Source organism: Salmo trutta, chromosome 30 (assembly GCF_901001165.1).
Source record: "Salmo trutta chromosome 30, fSalTru1.1, whole genome shotgun sequence".
Classification (NCBI taxonomy): Eukaryota; Metazoa; Chordata; class Actinopteri; order Salmoniformes; family Salmonidae; genus Salmo; species Salmo trutta.
In genome coordinates this window covers 45,316,826-45,338,355 of record NC_042986.1, presented here as the reverse complement: position 1 = coordinate 45,338,355, position 21,530 = coordinate 45,316,826, and the positions used below count along the sequence as shown (strand labels likewise).

General features: G+C 46.9%; 1 protein-coding gene across 1 annotated transcript in view; it reads right to left on the bottom strand.

Annotated features, from left to right (window-relative positions):
• hsd17b10 (hydroxysteroid (17-beta) dehydrogenase 10) overlaps positions 1–10,805 on the bottom strand; it is a 33,749-nt gene extending 22,944 nt beyond the window's left edge. Inside the window, exons 1-4 of the mRNA XM_029724305.1 lie at positions 10,630–10,805; positions 6,915–7,079; positions 4,605–4,769; positions 883–1,011 (exon numbers count right to left, since the gene is read on the bottom strand). Coding sequence (XP_029580165.1) covers positions 883–1,011; positions 4,605–4,769; positions 6,915–7,079; positions 10,630–10,653 — 483 coding nt within the window. The 5' untranslated portion in view covers positions 10,654–10,805. The remainder of the gene's footprint in view (positions 1–882; positions 1,012–4,604; positions 4,770–6,914; positions 7,080–10,629) is intronic.
• Between the last annotated feature and the right edge of the window lie 10,725 nt (positions 10,806–21,530).

The window sequence follows — 21,530 nt, the reverse complement described above, 5'->3', positions numbered from 1 at the left end:
TCACATAGGTGTTCCTTTTGTCCAGGTGAGAAAGGGTGGAGTGCAATGGAGATTGCATCTGTGGATTTGTTGGGTCGGTATGCGAATTGGAGTGGGTCTAGGGTTTCTGGGATAATGGTGTTGATGTGAGCCATGACCAGCCTTTCAAAGCACTTCATGGCTACAGACGTGAGTGCTACAGGTCGGTAGTCATTTAGGCAGGTTATCTTAGTGTTCTTGGGCACAGGGACTATGTTGGTATTACAAACTCAGACAGGGAGAGGTTGAAAATGTCAGTGAAGACACTTGCCAGTTGGTCAGCACATGCTAGCAGTACAGGTTATGGTAATCTGTCTGGCCCAGCAGCCTTCTGAATGTTGACCTGTTTAAAGGTCTTATATCGGCTGCGGAGAGCGTGATCACACAGTCATCTGGAACAGCTGGTGCTCTTATGCATGTTTCAGTGTTACTTGCCTCGAAGCGAGCATAGAAGTGATTTAGCTCGTCTGGTAGGCTCGTGTCACTGGGCAGCTCTCAGCTGTGCTTCCCTTTGTAGTCTGTAATAGTTTGCAAGCCCTGCCACATCCGACGAGCGTAGACGCCGGTGAAGTACGATTCAATCTTAGTGTCAGTGATTGTTAGCAGGCTCATGTTGTACTGTACCGTCACAGGCCACGGTGGCTACCTGTCCGTCACAGGCCACGGTGGCTACCTGTCCGTCACAGGCCACGGTGGCTACCTGTCCGTCACAGGCCACGGTTGTGTGTGTGCGTGTGCGTGCGTACCTGTCCATCATAGGCCACGTTTGTGTGTGTGTGTGTGTGCGCGTGCGTACCTGTCCATCATAGGCCATGGTTGTGTGTGTGTGTGTGTGTGTGTGTGTGTGTGTGTGCGCGTGCGTACCTGTCCATCATAGGCCGCTACACTAGCTGTGTTGATGATACAGCCTCTGTGTCCGTCTGCGTCTGGTTCGTTCTTCCCCATCTCACCAACAGCCAATCGGATCACATTAAACGTCCCCGCGATGTTCACCTACACACACAAAGTTTTAAAGTACGTGAAATTTCAAAAATGGGTATGCTTTTAAAATCTCTAACGCTTTGTTCACACTGTAGGACTTAATGCCCACTCCAGGTGTGTGCATTGGCCAATCAGTGAGCTTTACATCCAGGCAGATTGAATAGCTGGACTAGGGGTCGTTCCTGGATCTGGCCCCTCTCTAAAGCCCTGTTCACACTGCAGGCCTTAAAGCTCAAATCACTTTGCTTTTTGGAATACTGACTGCCCAAACAACAAGTTACAACTGTAAAATGTATATAGGTTCAGAAATTTGGTGAAATAGCACAGTTACAAATATAAATCAAACTGGATGGACATCAGAAATAGAGGAAGGACTAAAAACAAACAAAATATAACTATTGTAAAATAGATTGTGTCTGTAAAATGTGTATAAGATGTATAAACTGAAGATAGAAGCCTAAGTGTTTATTAGTTTACTCCAATTGGGGGAAGGGTGGTAGGATTTGGGGAATAATAAAGGCATATTCTTTAAAAAGTATGTATGTCTATATAGATATGTATATATGTGTACATGTATGTATATGGATATATATATTAACCCCAAAAATATATGGGGGATTGGAAATGATGCAGACAATTACATTGATGGAAGCAACAATCTTTCTGCAGTATTAAAGCTGATTCAACCCTTAGGAAGAAAACCAAGTTACAAGTGACCAAATCAGACGGTGTGTTTTCAGACAGCAGTCATCAGCTGACATGGTTACGCTAGTCGTCATAGTAATGACAGGTGTGTGAGCAGTGGCGTAGGCTGATTGGTGGTGGTGCTCATGCTTCCTGTCACTCAGAAGTTATGTATCAAGATAAGGTGACAATGACTGTCATGGACGCTTCCCAGTTGCTTTGAATGTTCAAAAAATCTGTGTCAGAACACTTTTAAAGCCTCAAAGGACAAGACGATCCAACTTTCAGTCCTTTTTTGGCTAGCCACAACAGTCAACTAGCTAGCTAGGTAGCTTACTAGCACATGCAATCATTTGTTTGTAAACAATTAACAAGCTAGTTAGCTAGCACATCCTCCTGTCAAACTGTCAACAGAGTAGCTAGCAAACAACAATTAACAAGCTAGTTAGCTAGCACATCCTCCTGTCAAACTGTCAACAGAGTAGCTAGCAAACAACAATTAACAAGCTAGTTAGCTAACACATCCTCCTGTCAAACTGTCCACAGAGTAGCTAGCAAACAACAATTAACAAGCTAGTTAGCCAACACATCCTCCTGTCAACAGAGTAGCTAGCAAACAACAATTAACAAGCTAGTTAGCTAGCACATCCTCCTGTCAACAGAGTAGCTAGCAAACAACAATTAACAAGCTAGTTAGCTAACACATCCTCCTGTCAAACTGTCCACAGAGTAGCTAGCAAACAACAACAATTAACAAGCTAGTTAGCTAGCACATCCTCCTGTCAAACTGTCCACAGAGTAGCTAGCAAATAACAAAATATGCAAAATAGTCTAAAAACCACTTGAGGGCAAATAAATCAGATTTAACAGTTCAGACAAGTTGCATGGCCAGGAATCAGATTTGCATCTGATTTCAAACCACCTACGAAGGTAGTTTGCAATATGGCTTGAAATATCTGATTCCATGTGCTTTTGGGCTGGTCAGACTGCAGGAAAAATAACATTAGAATCGGATATGCAAAAACAAATTGTGATTTGAGTCACTTCAAAACTACCAATGTGAACAAGGCTTTAGATGTTAAGTCCCCTATTTGGAGGGCTGTGAGCAGTTCCGATTGACATTTGTGTACAAAGCGCTCTGTGACCGTCGTAGGGTCCCATGTGTTATAATACCAGAAAGCCCCATCTCTCTGCTGGCGAGGAGTGGCAGGTTTCAGACCCTACATTTGCATAGGGAGGGATGTCGTATTTTCTGGCCTATCCAGACAAAATGAACAATTTCCTGTGCCTAAAACTCACAGCTGCGCCTAAAATAGCACATATGAAACGGGAGAGTCCAGCGGATAAAACAATACAATACAGAACAAAACACAACATGCAACAATTAACGATTTTACTAAGTTGGGTTCATATACGGAAATCAGTCAATCAAAATCAATTCATTAGGCCCTAATCTATGGATTTCACATGACTGGGCAGGAGCGCAGCTATAGGCCCACCCACTTGGGAGCCAGGCCCACCCAATCAGAATGGGTTTTCCCTCCACAAAAGGCTTTATTACAGACAGAAATACTCTGGAGTTTCATCAGCTGTCCGGGTGGCTGGTCTCAGAGGATCCTGCGCAGAGGTTCTGGGCTAGCATGGTTATACGTAGTCTGCGGTTATGAGGCCATACTGCAAAATTCTCTAAAACATTGGAGGCGGCTTATGTTAGAGAAATTAATATTAAATGTTTTGGCAACAGCGCTGGTGGACATTCCTGCAGTCAGCATGCCAATTGCACACTCCCTCAAAGCCCGAGACATCTGTGGCATTGTGTTGTGTGACAATACTGCACATTTTAGACTGGCCTTTTATTGTCCCCAGCACAAGGTGCACCTCTGTAATGATCATGCTGTTTAATCAGCTTCTTGATATGTCACACCTGTCAGGTGGGTCGATTATCTTGGCAAAGAAGAAATGCTCACTAACAGGCATATAAACAAATTTGCGCACACAATTTGAGAAATAAGCTTTTGTGCGTGTAGCCAATATTTTTTTTTCAGCTCATGAAACATGGAACCAACAGTTTACATGTTGTGTTTCTATTTTTGTTCAATATAGATTCATCTTGCTGTGATATTCAGAGGATTTAGAGCTCTCAACATGGAAAAAATACTAAATCATTGTGAAGTGGAAGCATCTAGGAACAACAACCTGCCCCAATGCATAGTGCCAACTGTAAAGTTTGGTGGAGGGGGAATAATGGTCTGGGGCTGTTTTTCATGGTTCAGGCCCCTTAGTTCCAGTGAAGGGAAATTTTAACGCTACAGCATACAATGACGTTCTAAATGATTCTGTGCTTCCAACTTTGTGGTGACAGTTTGGGGAAGGCCCTTTCCTGTTTCAGAATGACAATCCCCCCATGCACAAAGCGAGGTCCATAAAGAAATGGTTTGTCGAGATCGGTGTGGAAGAACTTGACTGGCACGCACAGAGCCCTAACCTCAACTCCATTAAACACCTTTGGGATGAATTGGAACGCCAACTGCGAGCCAGGGCCTAATCGCCCAACATCAGTGCCCGACCTCACTAATGCTCTTGTGGCTGAATGGAAGCAAGTCCCCGCAGCAATGTTCCAACATCTAGTGGAAAGCCTTCCCAGAAGAGTGGAGGCTGTTATAGCAGCAATGTTCCAACATCTAGTGGAAAGCCTTCCCAGAAGAGTGGAGGCTGTTATAGCAGCAATGTTCCAACATCTAGTGGAAAGCCTTCCCAGAAGAGTGGAGGCTGTTATAGCAGCAAAGGGGGGGGACCAACTCCATGTTAACGCTCATGATTCTGGAATGAGATGTTTGACGAGCTGGTGTCCACATCCTGTTGGTCATGTAGAGTATAAACATTCTGACAGTAGGTTCAGTAAGCAGTAGAAAATGTCTTACAGTGATCACTCTAGTGAAGTCTTCTAGACTGTGGGGAACATCCTTTTTGAAGTTATAAGTCTTGACGGCAACGGCGATGCCGGCACAGTTCACCGCCAGGTCCAGCTTCCCAAACCGCTGCCGGGCCAGCTCCACCGCAGAACGCACATCTGCCTCTGACGTTACCTAGACAACCAGGACACACAGAGGGGCAGGGTTTAGAAGTTCCCCAAACTGTCCTGAGCAAAGTAACTCCTTCTCCTCTTTCAGGAGTTAAAGGGTCACAGAGTAGGGTGCAGGGGTCAGCCTCGATGTGCTGTTCAATGAAGGCCTACAGTGGTCTATATGAGGTGTTCAGGCCTACAGTAGTCTATATGAGGTGTTCAGGCCTACAGTAGTCTATATGAGGTGTTCAGGCCTACTGTAGTCTATATGAGGTGTTCAGGCCTACAGTAGTCTAAATGAGGTGTTCAGGCCTACTGTAGTCTATATGAGGTGTTCAGGCCTACAGTAGTCTATATGAGGTGTTCAGGCCTACTGTAGTCTATATGAGGTGTTCAGGCCTACAGTAGTCTAAATGAGGTGTTCAGGCCTACTGTAGTCTAAATGAGGTGTTCAGGCCTACTGTAGTCTATATGAGGTGTTCAGGCCTACAGTAGTCTAAATGAGGTGTTCAGGCCTACTGTAGTCTATATGAGGTGTTCAGGCCTACAGTAGTCTATATGAGGTGTTCAGGCCTACTGTAGTCTATATGAGGTGTTCAGGCCTACAGTAGTCTAAATGAGGTGTTCAGGCCTACTGTAGTCTATATGAGGTGTTCAGGCCTACTGTAGTCTATATGAGGTGTTCAGGCCTACAGTAGTCTAAATGAGGTGTTCAGGCCTACAGTAGTCTAAATGAGGTGTTCAGGCCTACAGTAGTCTAAATGAGGTGTTCAGGCCTACAGTAGTCTATATTAGGTGTTCAGGTCTACAGTAGTCTATATGTGGTGTTCAGGTCTACAGTAGTCTATATGAGGTGTTCAGGCCTACTGTAGTCTATATGAGGTGTTCAGGCCTACAGTAGTCTATATGAGGTGTTCAGGCCTACAGTAGTCTATATGTGGTGTTCAGGTCTACAGTAGTCTATATGATGTGTTCAGGCCTACAGTAGGTGACTGTAGATTGTATTGTGTTGAAATAGGTGACTGTAGATTGTATTGTGTTGAAATAGGTGACTGTAGATTGTATTGTGTTGAAATAGGTGACTGTAGATTGTATTGTGTTGAAATAGGTGACTGTAGATTGTATTGTGTTGAAATAGGTGACTGTAGATTGTATTGTGTTGAAATAGGTGACTGTAGATTGTATTGTGTTGAAATAGGTGACTGTAGATTGTATTGTGTTGAAATAGGTGACTGTAGATTGTATTGTGTTGAAATAGATGACTGTAGATTGTATTGTGTTGAAATAGGTGACTGTAGATTGTATTGTGTTGAAATAGGTGACTGTAGATTGTACTGTGTTGAAATAGGTGACTGTAGATCGTACTGTGTTGAAATAGATGACTGTAGATTGTATTGTGTTGAAATAGATGACTGTAGATTGTATGACACAAGAAACCACTTTACAAAATACAATTCATGATTATTATACAGAGTATTAGACAATGTAAGCTACCTGTCTGCCTACTGGCTTAATTGCATATATAAGCCCGTATCAAAACACAACACTGCCCCTTTAATTAAGACATCATATTTTTACCTGACTGGCTTTTCAAAGACAGCTTGAAATGTAGCCTACACATGTTGTGTTCTTGTAGGAAGCAGTAGGCTAACTTCCTATTACTGACCTATACTTATCTACAGTATAATTGGGCTAATAACTCGCTAACTAGTAAAGAAAATTAACAAACGTGGAATCGCGCGGCTCTGACCCAATCGCGGCTCTGACCCGAGCGCGGCTCTGACCCGCTCTGACCCGAGCGCGGCTCTGACCCGAGCGCGGCTCTGACCCGAGCGCGGCTCTGACCTGACCACTCATGGGTGATTGAAAGATCGCTCGTGGGCTACCTTAGCCAATAGAATTCTACTCCGTTGCGCTTTGCCTACAACAAAATCAGACTCAACCCTGTAAAGTTAGATTTGTTTTGGTTTGTTGCATTGAAAAGGGGCTGATATAATGTTGATTCCATCACATTAAAAACATTGATCTATGTAGTGAAAACTAATGGGGCGAACTCCGTTTAGTTCAATCTCCTGCGTCTCGGCGTGGCATTTCTTCTGCGCAGCAGTCCTGGAGGAGGTGCGCAGTTTAGAGGGAATATTGGTTAGAGGTGAAAGGTCAGACTCACGTCAGCGGGGGCAAAGGTGCAGCGTTCTCCGAGGCTGGCTGCCAGGGTGTGTCCGTCTGAAGAGGGAAGGTCCAGAATCACAGCACACGCACCCTGCTGCACCAAGCGCTCCACGGTAGCCCGACCCAGCCCTGACGCACCGCCTGTCACCAGGCCAACCATACCCTGGGGGTGACATGGTTTAGGTCAGGGGGACAGAGAGGCAGACAGACAGACAGACAGACAGACAGGCAGACAGGCAGACAGGCAGGCAGACAGGCAGACAGACATAGGGTGTCCAATTAAAAACACATTTTGACCAATGGGTACAATGTTATTTTGGGTAGATAATTCTCAATGAAAACCAATGGTTAAAAACGACATGCGTGTCATAATCTGTTAAAAGTTATTGGAGTTTTGACTGTAGGATGACCAGCATTACAGTGACTAAATATATTATAATTGATATCTACATTGATGTGAATCACACCCTAACCAGGACCAGACGGAGAGAACACACATTACACCCTAACCAGGACCAGACGGAGAGAACACACATTACACCCTAACCAGGACCAGACGGAGAGAACACACATTACACCCTAACCAAGACCAGACGGAGAGAACACACATTACACCCTAACCAGGACCAGACGGAGAGAACACATTACACCCTAACCAGGACCAGACGGAGAGAACACACATTACACCCTAACCAGGACCAGATGCAGAACACACATTACACCCTAACCAGGAGGCATGGAGAGACAGCCTTTAGTTACAGTTACAGCTTCTACCTCCAAGCCATCAGACTGCTGAACAGCTTCTACCCCCAAGCCATCAGACTGCTGATTAGCTTCTACCCCCAAGCCATCAGACTGCTGAACAGCTTCTACCCCCAAGCCATCAGACTGCTGAACAGCTTCTACCCCCAAGCCACCAGACTGCTGAACAGCTTCTACCCCCAAGCCACCAGACTGCTGAACAGCTTCTACCCCCAAGCCACCAGACTGCTGAACAGCTTCTACCCCCAAGCCATCAGACTGCTGAACAGCTTCTACCCCCAAGCCATCAGACTGCTGAACAGCTTCTACCCCCAAGCCATCAGACTGCTGAACAGCTTCTACCCCCAAGCCACCAGACTGCTGAACAGCTTCTACCCCCAAGCCACCAGACTGCTGAACAGCTTCTACCCCCAAGCCACCAGACTGCTGAACAGCTTCTACCCTCAAGCCATCAGACTGCTGAACAGCTTCTACCCCCCAAGCCATCAGACGGCTGAACAGCTTCTACCCCCAAGCCATCAGACGGCTGAACAGCTTCTACCCCCAAGCCATCAGACTGCTGAACAGCTTCTACCCCCAAGCCATCAGACTGCTGAACAGCTTCTACCCCCAAGCCGTCAGACTGCTGAACAGCTTCTACCCCCAAGCCATCAGACTGCTGAACAGCTTCTACCCCCAAGCCGTCAGACTGCTGAACAGCTTCTACCCCCAAGCCGTCAGACTGCTGAACAGCTTCTACCCCCAAGCCATCAGACTGCTGAACAGCTTCTACCCTCAAGCCATCAGACGGCTGAACAGCTTCTACCCCCAAACCATCAGACGGCTGAACAGCTTCTACCCCCAAACCATCAGACTGCTGAACAGTTCGTCAGTTAACCCTTTATTTATTTATCTTAACTGTTTTGCTTTATGCCCACTAGACTACCTACCTACCTACACACACACACACACACACACACTCACTCACTCACTACACTACACTCTACCTACCTACCCACACACACACTCACTACCTACCTACACACACTCACTACACTACCTACCTACACACACACACTCACTCACTACACTACCTACACACACACTCACTACACTACCTACCTACAAACAGACTACACTGACACTCCAACACACACACATACGTTGATGCTACTGTTTATAATGTCACTTTACCCCTACCTACATACTACCTCCACTACCAACACTGCTGTTACTCTGTTTATAATGTCACTTTACCCCTACCTACATATTACCTCCACTACCAACACTGCTGCAACTCTGTTTATAATGTCACTTTACCCCTACCTACATACTACCTCCACTACCAACACTGCTGCAACTCTGTTTATAATGTCACTTTACCTCTACCCTCACTGTAGCCCAGTCTACCCTCACTGTAGCCCAGTCTACCCTCACTGTAGCCCAGCCTACCCTCACTGTACACCAGCCTACCCTCACTGTACACCAGCCTACCCTCACTGTAGCCTAGCCTATCCTCACTGTAGCCTAGCCTACCCTCACTGTAGCCCAGCCTACCCTCACTGTAGCTTAGCCTACCCTCACTGTAGCCCAGCCTCACTGTAGCCCAGCCTACCCTCACTGTAGCCTACCCTCACTGTAGCCTACCCTCACTGTAGCCTAGCCTACCCTCACTGTAGCCTAACCTACCCTCACTGTAGCTTAGCCTACCCTCACTGTAGCTTAGCCTACCCTCACTGTAGCTTAGCATACCCTCACTGTAGCCCAGCCTACCCTCACTGTAGCCCAGCCTACCCTCACTGTAGCCCAGCCTACCCTCACTGTAGCCCAGCCTACCCTCACTGTAGCCTAGCCTACCCTCACTGTAGCCTAGCCTACCCTCACTGTAGCCTATCCTACCCTCACTGTAGCCCAGCCTACCCTCACTGTAGCCCAGCCTACCCTCACTGTAGCCCAGCCTACCCTCACTCTAGCCCAGCCTACCCTCACTGTAGCCCAGCCTACCCTCACTGTAGCCCAGCCTACCCTCACTCTAGCCCAGCCTACCCTCACTGTAGCCCAGCCTACCCTCACTGTAGCCTAATCTACCCTCACTGTAGCCCAGCCTACCCTCACTGTAGCCCAGCCTACCCTCACCTGAGCCTACCCTCACTGTAGTCTATCCCGAGAGCTGTTGACTAGAGCGCAGGTGACAAGACCATAAGGTCCTGCTTCACGTGATGTATTGTTGTCTCTACCTTCTTGACCTTTGTGCTTCTGTCTGTGCCCAATAATGTTTTACCATGTTGTTGTCATGTTGTGTTGCTACCGTCTTAGGTCTCTTGTCATGATGTGTGTTGCTACTGTGTTGCCATGTTGTGTTGCTACTGTGTTGCCATGTTGTGTTGCTACTGTGTTGCCATGTTGTGTTGCTACTGTGTTGCCATGTTGTGTTGCTACTGTGTTGCCATGTTGTGTTGTCATGTGTTGCTACCGTTTTAGGTCTCTTGTCATGATGTGTGTTGCTCACAATTGTCCCAGCGTCGTCCGGGTTTGTCCGGGGTAGGTCTCATTGTATATAATAATGTGTTCATAACTGACTTGCCTAGTTAATTAAAGGTTAAATAATAACTAGCATAACTGACTAGTTAAATAAAGGTTAAATAATAAATAACTTAAGCTTAAAAGTACATTGTGCACATTACGTCATCACGTTAGAAAAAGCCCTTATTTTCTTCATGTGGATTTATGATTATTGGCATTAAAATCGTGTCGCCAGGTGACTTACAGCCGTCCATAACTACATGCAAACCTAACTTACACCAAATAACCTTTATCCAGAGTAGGACTGTACAAAATGAACCCGACTAACTACAGTATCCTCGTTAATTCTACAGCTAAACCCCCGCTAACATGTACCGCATGATGGGACAGGAACTGGAAACACCAAAGAATCCTAAGTGACCATGTTTCTGCCACAGATAGCTACTAACCTTGATACTTCTAATGTTCGCCATGTCTCCGAGCTGTGTTCACCGGACGCCGTTACCACCGTGTCTCTGAACCGACACCTTCACCTTCTAAATAAAAGTCCCTTTGAAACTGTACATACAGTAGACTGACTGGAAAGGTGATTTCCCAAAGTCAAACACGTTTCACCAATGTCTCGACAGCAACGCAAAAACTACTGCCGGGTCACGGAATTTCACCCATTTTCTAAATAAAAGTCCCCCATGTAATAATAGAAAAATGTCAATAGCCTGTATTTATTAATGATCAATATAAAGGTGTTTTCACACTTGGTCCCTTTCATACAATTCTTGAGAACTCAGTGTGGTACACTGCATTTTTCTGTACAGTGTGAACACTCCAGAGGAACTCAGACCCTGAAAAGAGTCCCTGAAGCAAACTGAACGGAGACCATCTGAGAGGTGGTCTGGGCTCAGTTCGCTTCAATTCCACAGTTGTGATATCAGTTTCCGTGTCAACCAGGGAAAATACACTGAACTCTTCCTGGGGTTTATTATGGATCCCATTAGTTCCTGCCAAGGCAGCAGCTACTCTTCCTGGGGTTTATTATGGATCCCATTAGTTCCTGCCAAGGCAGCAGCTACTCTTCCTGGGGTTTATTATGGATCCCATTAATTCCTGCCAAGGCAACAGCTACTCTTCCTGGGGTTGATTATGGATCCCCATTAGTTCCTGCCAAGGCAGCAGCTACTCTTCCTAGGGTTTATTATGGATCCCCATTAGTTCCTGCCAAGGCAGCAGCTACTCTTCCTGGGGTTTATTATGGATCCCCATTAGTTCCTGCCAAGGCAGCAGCTACTCTTCCTGGGGTTTATTATGGATCCCCATTAGTTCCTGCCAAGGCAGCAGCTACTCTTCCTGGGGTTTATTATGGATCCCCATTAGTTCCTGCCAAGGCAGCAGCTACTCTTCCTGGGGTTTATTATGGATCTCCATTAGTTCCTACCAAGGCAGCAGCTAATCTTCCTGGGGTTTATTATGGATCCCCATTAGTTCCTGCCAAGGCAGCAGCTACTCTTCCTGGGGTTTATTATGGATCCCCATTAGTTCCTGCCAAGGCAGCAGCTAATCTTCCTGGGGTTTATTATGGATCCCCATTAGTTCCTGCCAAGGCAGCAGCTAATCTTCCTGGGTTCCAAACACATTAATTAAGGCACTTACATTACACATAAAATAAAAGATAAAACAGTACATCATATAAAATTATTACACCACTACATATCTACAATACTAAATGTATAATACCACCATACAACAATATTACAATGTACAGAGCATTCGGAAAGTATTCAGACCCCTTGTTATTTTCCACATTTTGTTACGTTACAGCCTTATTCTAAAATTGATTCAATTGTTTTTTCCCCTCATCATTCTACACACAATACCCCATAATGACATTTTTGAGTTTTGAGACATTTTTGCATATTTATAAAAAAAATACAAAACAGAAATATCACATTTACAGACAGAACCAGTCAAAGGTTTGGACACACATCCCCATTCCAGGGATTTTCTTTATTTTTACTACACTGCTCAACAAAATAAAGGGAACACTTAAACAACACATCCTAGATCTGAATGAAAGAAATAATCTTATTAAATACTTTTTTCTTTACATAGTTGAATGTGCTGACAACAAAATCACACAGAAATAATCAATGGAAATCCAATTTATCAACCCATGGAGGTCTGGATTTGGAGTCACAATCAAAATTAAAGTGGAAAACCACACTACAGGCTGATCCAACTTTGATGTAATGTCCTTAAAACAAGTCAAAATGAGGCTCAGTAGTGTGTGTGGCCTCCACGTGCCTGTATGACCTCCCTACAACGCCTAGGCATGCTCCTGATGAGGTGGCGCATGGTCTCCTGAGGGATCTCCTCCCAGACCTGGACTAAAGCATCCGCCAACTCCTGGACAGTCTGTGGTACAATGTGGCGTTGGTGGATGGAGCGAGACATGATGTCCCAGATGTGCTCAATTGGATTCAGGTCTGGGGAACGGGCGGGCCAGTCCATAGCATCAATGCCTTCCTCTTGCAGGAACTGCTGACACACTCCAGCCACATGAAGTCTAGCATTGTCTTGCATTAGGAGGATCCCAGGGCCAACCGCACCAGCATATGGTCTCACAAGGGGTCTGAGGATCTCATCTCGGTACCTAATGGCAGTCAGGCTACCTCTGGCGAGTACATGGAGGGCTGTGCGGCCCCCCAAAGAAATGCCACCCCACACCATGCCTGACCCACCGCCAAACCGGTCATGCTGGAGGATGTTGCAGGCAGCAGAACGTTCTCCACGGCGTCTCCAGACTCTGTCACGTCTGTCACGTGCTCAGTGTGAACCTGCTTTCATCTGTGAAGAGCACAGGGCGCCAGTGGCGAATTTGCCAATCTTGGTGTTCTCTGGCAAATGCCAAACGTCCTGCACGGTGTTGGGCTGTAAGCACAACCCCCACCTGTGGACGTCGGGCTCTCATACCACCCTCATGGACTCTGTTTCTGACCGTTTGAGCAGACACATGCACATTTGTGGCCTGCTGGAGGTCATTTTGCAGGGCTCTGGCAGTGCTCCTCCCGCTCCTCCTTGCACAAAGGCGGAGGTAGCGGTCCTGCTGCTGGGTTGTTGCCCTCCTACGGCCTCCTCCACGTCTCCTGATGTACTGGCCTGTCTCCTGGTAGCGCCTCCATGCTCTGGACACTACGCTGACAGACACAGCAAACCTTCTTGCCACAGCTCGCATTGATGTGCCATCCTGGATGAGCTGCACTACCTGAGCCACTTGTGTGAGTTGTAGACTCCGTCTCATGCTATCACTAGAGTGAAAGCACCGTCAGCATTCAAAAGTGACCAAAACATCAGCCAGGAAGCATAGGAACTGAGAAGTGGTCTGTGGTCACCACCTGCTGAACCACTCCTTTATTGGGGGTGTCTTGCTTATTGCCTATAATTTCCACCTATTGTCTATTCCATTTGCACAACAGCATGTGAAATTTATTGTCAATCAGTGTTGCTTCCTAAGTGGACAGTTTGATTTCACAGAAGTGTGATTGACTTGGAGTTACATTGTGTTGTTTAAGTGTTCCCTTTATTTTTTTGAGCAGTATATTTTCTACATTGTATTTTATATTTGAGATTCTTCTAAGTAGCCATCCTTTGCCTTGATGACAGCTTTGCACACTCTTGGCCTTCTCTCAACCAGCTTCATCAGGTAGTCACCTGGAATGCATTTATATTAACAGGTGTGCCTAGTTTCCTTTTTCATGCATTTGAGCCAATCAGTTGTGCTGTGACAAGGTAGGGGTGGTATACAGAAGATAGCCCTATTTGGTAAAAGACCAAGTCCATATTATGGCAAGAACAGCTCAAATAAGCAAAAGAGAAACGACAGTCCATCATTACTTTAAGACATGAAGGTCAGTCAATCCAGAAAATTTCAAGTGCAGTCACAAAAAAACATCAAGCGCTATGATGAAACTGTCTCTCATGAGGACCGCCACAGGAAAGGAAGACCTAGAGTTACCTCTGTTGCAGAGGATAAGTTTACTAAAGTTACCAGCCTCAGAAATTGCAGCCCAAATATATGCTTCACAGAGTTCAAGTAACAGACACATCTCAACATCAACTGTTCAGAAGAGACTGCATGAATCAGGCCTTCATGGTCGAATTGCTACAAAGAAACCACTACTAAAGGACACCAATAAGAAGAGACTTACTTGGGCAAAGTAACATGACCAGTGAACATTAGACCAGTGGAAATCTGTCCTTTGATCCGATGAGTCCAAATTTGAGCTTTTTGGTTTCAACCGCCGTGTCTTTGTGAGGCGCAGAGTAGGTGAACGGATGATCTCCGCATGTGTGGTTCCCACCGTGAAGCATGGAGGAGGAGGTGTGATGGTGTGGGGGTGCTTTGCTGGTAACACTGTCTGTGATTTATTTAGAATTCAAGACATACTTAACCAGCATGGCTACCACAGCATTCTGCAGAGATACGCCATCCCATCTGTTTTGCACTTAGTGGGACTATCATTTGTTTTTCAACAGGACAATGACCCAACACACCTCCAGGCTGTGTAAGGGCTATTTGACCAAGAAGGAGAGTGATGGAGTGCTGCATCAGATGACCTGGCCTCCAAAATCCCCAGACCTCAACCAAATTGAGATGACTTGGGATGAGTTGGACCACAGAGTGAAGGAAAAGCAGCCAACAAGTTCTCACCATATGTTGGAACTCCTTCAACACTGTTGGAAAAGCATACCAGGTGAATCTGGTTGAGAGAATGCCAAGAGTGTGCAAAGCTGTCATCAAGCAGGTTTTCATCAAGGATCTTTCTGTTCTTTGCTCCGTTCATCTTTACCTCGATCCTGACTAGTCTCTCAGTTCCTGCCACTGAAAAACATCCCCACAGCATGATGCTGCCACCACCATGCTTCAATGTAGGGATGGTGCCAGGTTTCCTCCAGACATGACACTTGGCATTCAGGCCAAAGAGTTCAATCTTGGTTTCATCAGACCAGATAATCTTGTTTCTCGTGGTCTGAGAGTCCTTTAGGTGTCTTTTGGCAAACTCCAAGCGGGCTGTCATGTGCCTTTTACTGAGGAGTGGGTTCCGTCTGGCCACTCTACCATAAAGGCCTGATTGGTGGAGTGCTGCAGAGATGGTTGTCCTTCTGGAAGGTTCTCCCATCTCCACAGAGGAACTCTAGAGCTCTGTCAGAGTGACCATCGGGTTCTTGGTCACCTCCCTGACCAAGGCCCTTCCCCTCGATAGCTCAGTTTGGCCGGGCGGCCAGCTCTAGGAAAAGTCTTAGTGGTTCCAAACTTCTTCCATTTAAGAATGATGGAGGCCACTGTGTTCTTGGGGACCTTCAATGCTGCAAACATTTTTTGGTGCCCTTCCCCAGATCTGTGCCGTGACACAATCCTGTCTCGAAGCTCTACGGACAATTCCTTCGACCTCATGGCTTGGTTTTTGCTCTGACATGCACTATCAACTGTGGGACCTTATATAGACAGGTGTGTGCCTTTCCAAATCATGTCCAATCAATATAATTTACCACAGGTGGACTCCAATCAAGTTGTAGAAACATCTCAAGGATGATCAATGGAAACCGGATGCACCTGAGCTTAATTTCGAGGGTCTGAATACTTATGTAAATAAAATAAAAACGTTTTTGTGTAACGGCCGTCGTCAGAACAAGGTGCAGCGGAGGATGTGTTCATCTTGAAATTTAATGCAAAAATGAACACTTTACAAATTAAACAAAAAATGACAGCTGACAGTTCCGTCAGGTACTTACAACTAAACAGAAAGCAACTACCCACAAACCCCAAAGGAAAAACAGTCTGTCTAAATATGACTCCCAATCAGCAACAACGATGTACAGCTGTTCCTGATTGGGAGCCATACCTGGCCGAAACAAAGCAAATACACCAACATAGAAAACGGAACATAGAACGCCCACCCATGTCACACTCTGGCCTAACCAAAAAAGGAGAACAAAAAACCCTCTCTATGGCCAGGGCGTTACATTTTGTTTTGTCATTATGGGGTATTGTGTGCAGATTGATGAGGGAAAAAGTTTTATTTAATACATTTAGAATAAAGCTGTAACGTAACAATATGTGGGAAAAGTCAAGGGGTCTGAATACTTTCTGAATGCACTGTACGTGTGTGTAGAGTGCGTGTGCTAGAGTGTGTTTGTCTCTTCACAGTCCCCGCTGTTCCATAAGGTGTATTTTTACCTGTTTTTTAAATCTGATTCTACTGCTGCATCAGTTACTTGATGTGGAATAGAGTTCCATGTAGTCATGTCTCTATGTAGTACTGTGTGCCTCCCATAGTCTGTTCTGGACTTGGGGACTGTGAAGAGACCTCTGGTGGCATGTCTTGTGGGGTATGGATGGGTGTCTGAGCTGTGTGCCAGTAGTTTAAACAGACCTCTGGTGGCATGTCTTGTGGGGTATGGATGGGTGTCTGAGCTGTGTGCCAGTAGTTCAGACAGACCTCTGGTGGCATGTCTTGTGGGGTATGGATGGGTGTCTGAGCTGTGTGCCAGTAGTTCAGACAGACCTCTGGTGGCATGTCTTGTGGGGTATGGATGGGTGTCTGAGCTGTGTGCCAGTAGTTCAGACAGACAGCTCGGTGCTTTCAACATGTCAATACCTCTCATAAATACAAGTAGTGATGAAGTCAATCTCTCCTTCACTTTGAGCCATCCTTTGTTTTTACACTGCTGCTACTCGCTGTTTTTTTAAAATCTATGCATAGTCACTTTACCCCTACCTACATGTACAAATTACCTCGACTAACCTGTACCCGCGCACATTGACTTGGTACAAGTAACCCCCTGTATAGAAAAATCGAAGCAAATCAAATGTATTTTTCACATGCGCCGAATACAACAGGTGTAGACCTTACAGTGAAATGCTTACTTACAAGCCCTTAACCAACAATGCAGTTTTAAGAAATAATACATGTGAAGAATAAAGTGAATAAATAAACTGAATTAAACAATAAATAAATATAAATAAAAATGAAAAAAATAAGTAAATAGAAAAATAACAAATAATTAAAGAGCAACAATAAAATAACAGTAACGAAGCTATACCTATACCGCTATACCGGTACATACCGTTACAGAGTCAATGTGGAGGCTATATACAGGGGGTACCGGTACAGAGTCAATGTGGAGGCTATATACAGGGGGGGTACCAGTACAGAGTCAATGTGGAGGTTATATACAGGGGGTACCGGTACAGAGCCAATGTGGAGGCTATATACAGGGTGTTACAGTACAGAGTCAATGTGGAGGTTATATACAGGGGGTACCGGTACAGAGCCAATGTGGAGGCTATATACAGGGGGTTCCGGTACAGAGTCAATGTGGAGGCTATATACAGGGGGGGTACCAGTACAGAGTCAATGTGGAGGCTATATACAGGGGGTACCGGTACAGAGCCAATGTGGAGGCTATATACGGGGGTACCGGTACAGAGTCAATGTGGAGGCTATATACAGGGGGTACCGGTCCAGAGTCAATGTGGAGGCTATATACAGGGGGTACCGGTACAGAGTCAATGTGGAGGCTATATACAGGGGGTACCGGTACAGAGTCAATGTGGAGGCTATATACAGGGGGTACCGGTACAGAGTCAATGTGGAGGTTATATACAGGGGATACCGGTACAGAGTCAATGTGGAGGCTATATACAGGGTGTTACGGTACAGAGTCAATGTGGAGGCTATATACAGGGGGTACCGGTACAGAGTCAATGTGGAGGCTATATACAGGGGATACCGGTACAGAGTCAATGTGCGGGGGCACAGGTTAGTCGAGGTAATTGAGGTAATATGTACATTTAGCTAGAGGTAAAGTGACTATGCATAGATTATAACAGAGTAGCAGCAGCGTAAAAGAGGAAGCGGGGGGGCAATGCAAATAGTCTGGGTAGCACTTTGATTAGCTGTTCAGGAGTCTTATGGCTTGGGGGTAGAAGCTGTTTAGAAGCCTTTTGGACCTAGACTTGGCACTCCGGTACCGCTTGCCGTGCGGTAGCAGAGAGAACAGTCTATGACTAGGGTGGCTGGAGTCTTTGACAATTTTTAGGGGCTTCCTCTGACGCTGCCTGGTGTAGAGGTCCTGGATGGCAGGAAGCTTGGCCCCGGTGATGTACTGGGCCGTTCGCACTACCCTCTGTAGAGCCTTGCGGTCGGAGTCCGAGCAGTTGCCATACCAGGCAGTGACGCAACCAGTCAGGGTGTTCTCGATGGTGCAGCTGTAAAACCTTTTGAGGATCTGAGGACCCATGCCAAATCTTTTCAGTCTCCTGAGGGGGACTCAATCGAGAACCCTCCGCCTGGGACCTCATTCATAACCGACATCACCACGGTGGGTAACCCCCACATCCACCCTCAGACCCTGAACCCCACATCCACCCTCAGACCTGTAACCCCCACATCCACCCTCAGACCTGTAACCCCCACATCCACCCTCAGACCTGGAACCCCCACATCCACCCTCAGACCTGTAACCCCCACATCCACCCTCAGACCTGGAACCCCCACATCCACCCTCAGACCTGTAACCCCATATCCACCCTCAGACCTGTAACCCCCACATCCACCCTCAGACCTGTAACCCCCACATCCACCCTCAGACCTGTAACCCCCACATCCACCCTCAGACCTGTAACCCCCATATCCACCCTCAGACCTGTAACCCCCACATCCACCCTCAGACCTGTAACCCCCACATCCACCCTCAGACCTGTAACCCCCACATCCACCCTCAGACCTGTAACCCCCACATCCACCCTCAGACCTGTAACCCCCACATCCACCCTCAGACCTGTAACCCCATATCCACCCTCAGACCTGTAACCCCCACATCCACCCTCAGACCTGTAACCCCCACATCCACCCTCAGACCTGTAACCCCCACATCCACCCTCAGACCTGTAACCCCCACATCTACCCTCAGACCTGTAACCCCCACATCTACCCTCAGACCTGTTTTCCCACATCCACCCTCAGACCTGTAACCCCCACATCCACCCTCAGACCTGTAACCCCCACATCCACCCTCAGACCTGTAACCCCCACATCCACCCTCAGACCTGTAACCCCCACATCCACCCTCAGACCTGTAACCCCCACATCCACCCTCAGACCTGTAACCCCACATCCACCCTCAGACCTGTAACCCCCACATCCACCCTCAGACCTGTAACCCCCACATCCACCCTCAGACCTGGAACCCCCACATCCACCCTCAGACCTGTAACCCCCATATCCACCCTCAGACCTGTAACCCCCACATCCACCCTCAGACCTGTAACCCCCACATCCACCCTCAGACCTGTAACCCCCACATCCACCCTCACACCTGTAACCCCCACATCCACCCTCAGACCTGGAACCCCCACATCCACCCTCAGACCTGTAACCCCCATATCCACCCTCAGACCTGTAACCCCCACATCCACCCTCAGACCTGTAACCCCCACATCCACCCTCAGACCTGTAACCCCCACATCCACCCTCAGACCTGGAACCCCCACATCTACCCTCAGACCTGTAACCCCCACATCCACCCTCAGACCTGTTTTCCCACATCCACCCTCACACCTGTAACCCCCACATCCACCCTCAGACCTGTAACCCCCACATCCACCCTCAGACCTGTAACCCCCACATCCACCCTCAGACCTGTTTTCCCACATCCACCCTCACACCTGTAACCCCCACATCCACCCTCACACCTGTAACCCCCACATCCACCCTCAGACCTGTAACCCCCACATCCACCCTCAGACCTGTAACCCCCACATCCACCCTCAGACCTGTTTTCCCACATCCACCGTCACACCTGTAACCCCCACATCCACCCTCACACCTGTAACCCCCACATCCACCCTCAGACCTGTAACCCCCACATCCACCCTCAGACCTGTAACCCCCACATCCACCCTCAGACCTGTAACCCCCACATCCACCCTCAGACCTGTAACCCCCACATCCACCCTCAGACCTGTAACCCCCACATCCACCCTCAGACCTGTAACCCCCACATCCACCCTCAGACCTGGAACCCCCATATCCACCCTCACACCTGTAACCCCCACATCCACCCTCAGACCTGTAACCCCCACATCCACCCTCAGACCTGTAACCCCCACATCCACCCTCACACCTGTAACCCCCACATCCACCCTCACACCTGTAACCCCCACATCCACCCTCAGACCTGTAACCCCCACATCCACCCTCAGACCTGTAACCCCCACATCCACCCTCAGACCTGTAACCCCCACATCCACCCTCACACCTGTAACCCCCACATCCACCCTCAGACCTGTAACCCCCACATCCACCCTCAGACCTGTAACCCCCACATCCACCCTCAGACCTGTAACCCCCACATCTGGTCTATACTTCTTCTTTGGTCCTACCCCCTTTTTATTTTACCGTAATTTAACTAATCACTCAAACTCTCCTGTCAGATTTATCTATAGTTATGCACATGCACAACAGGTGGATTTATTCACAATTATAAACCTGGTTCGATCCCTGAATGCTGATTGTCTGAAAGCGGTGGTTTATCAGACCATATTCCACGGGTATGACAAAACATTACTTTTTACTGCTCTAATTACATTGGTAACCAGTTTATAATAGCAATAAGGCACCCCGGGTGCTTGTGGTATATGGCCAATATACCACGGTTAAGGGCAGTATCCAGGAAGTCCGCATTTTGTTGTGCGTAAGAACAGCCCGTAGCCGTGGTATATTGGCCTTATTGCTTAATCATAGCAGTCAAACGAGTTAAACCGACATCCACTGATGGAAAATTATCTGTCGAGTTTAATAAGGGCAAATTATCTTTTCTCTTGCCACAAATTCAAATTCCTTTATTATGTCGTCATAGCTTGCAATTATTATTATTTTGAGGAAAGCACAATGTTGCTTCTAACATTGTCCCGTCATTTTTAGCTAACTGGTATAGTCGTTGTGCGTTCTCAATGGACGTTCGGGTGCTTTCGTGAACTCGCTCTGGCTATCTACTCTGATTTCAGAGCACTGAGCTCAGAATAATGAATATAGGAGAGCTCAACACCAGTTGAACGGCCAGTGTCAGTTAACGTCGGCAAAAAAGCATAATGAAATTGTTGCCAGCAACAGTTAGTCACCAACGCTCTGGATAACATGAAAACTGCCTAACCAGCTCTGCTAAGCGGGGGGTAAAATGGTCAGAGTGGTCACTCTCACTTGTGTCTGGAAGTAGCTAGCCAGCTAGCCAACATTAGTTTGGGTGATTGACTGCCGTTGTAAGGTCAGAACGCTCAGATCAACAATACTCC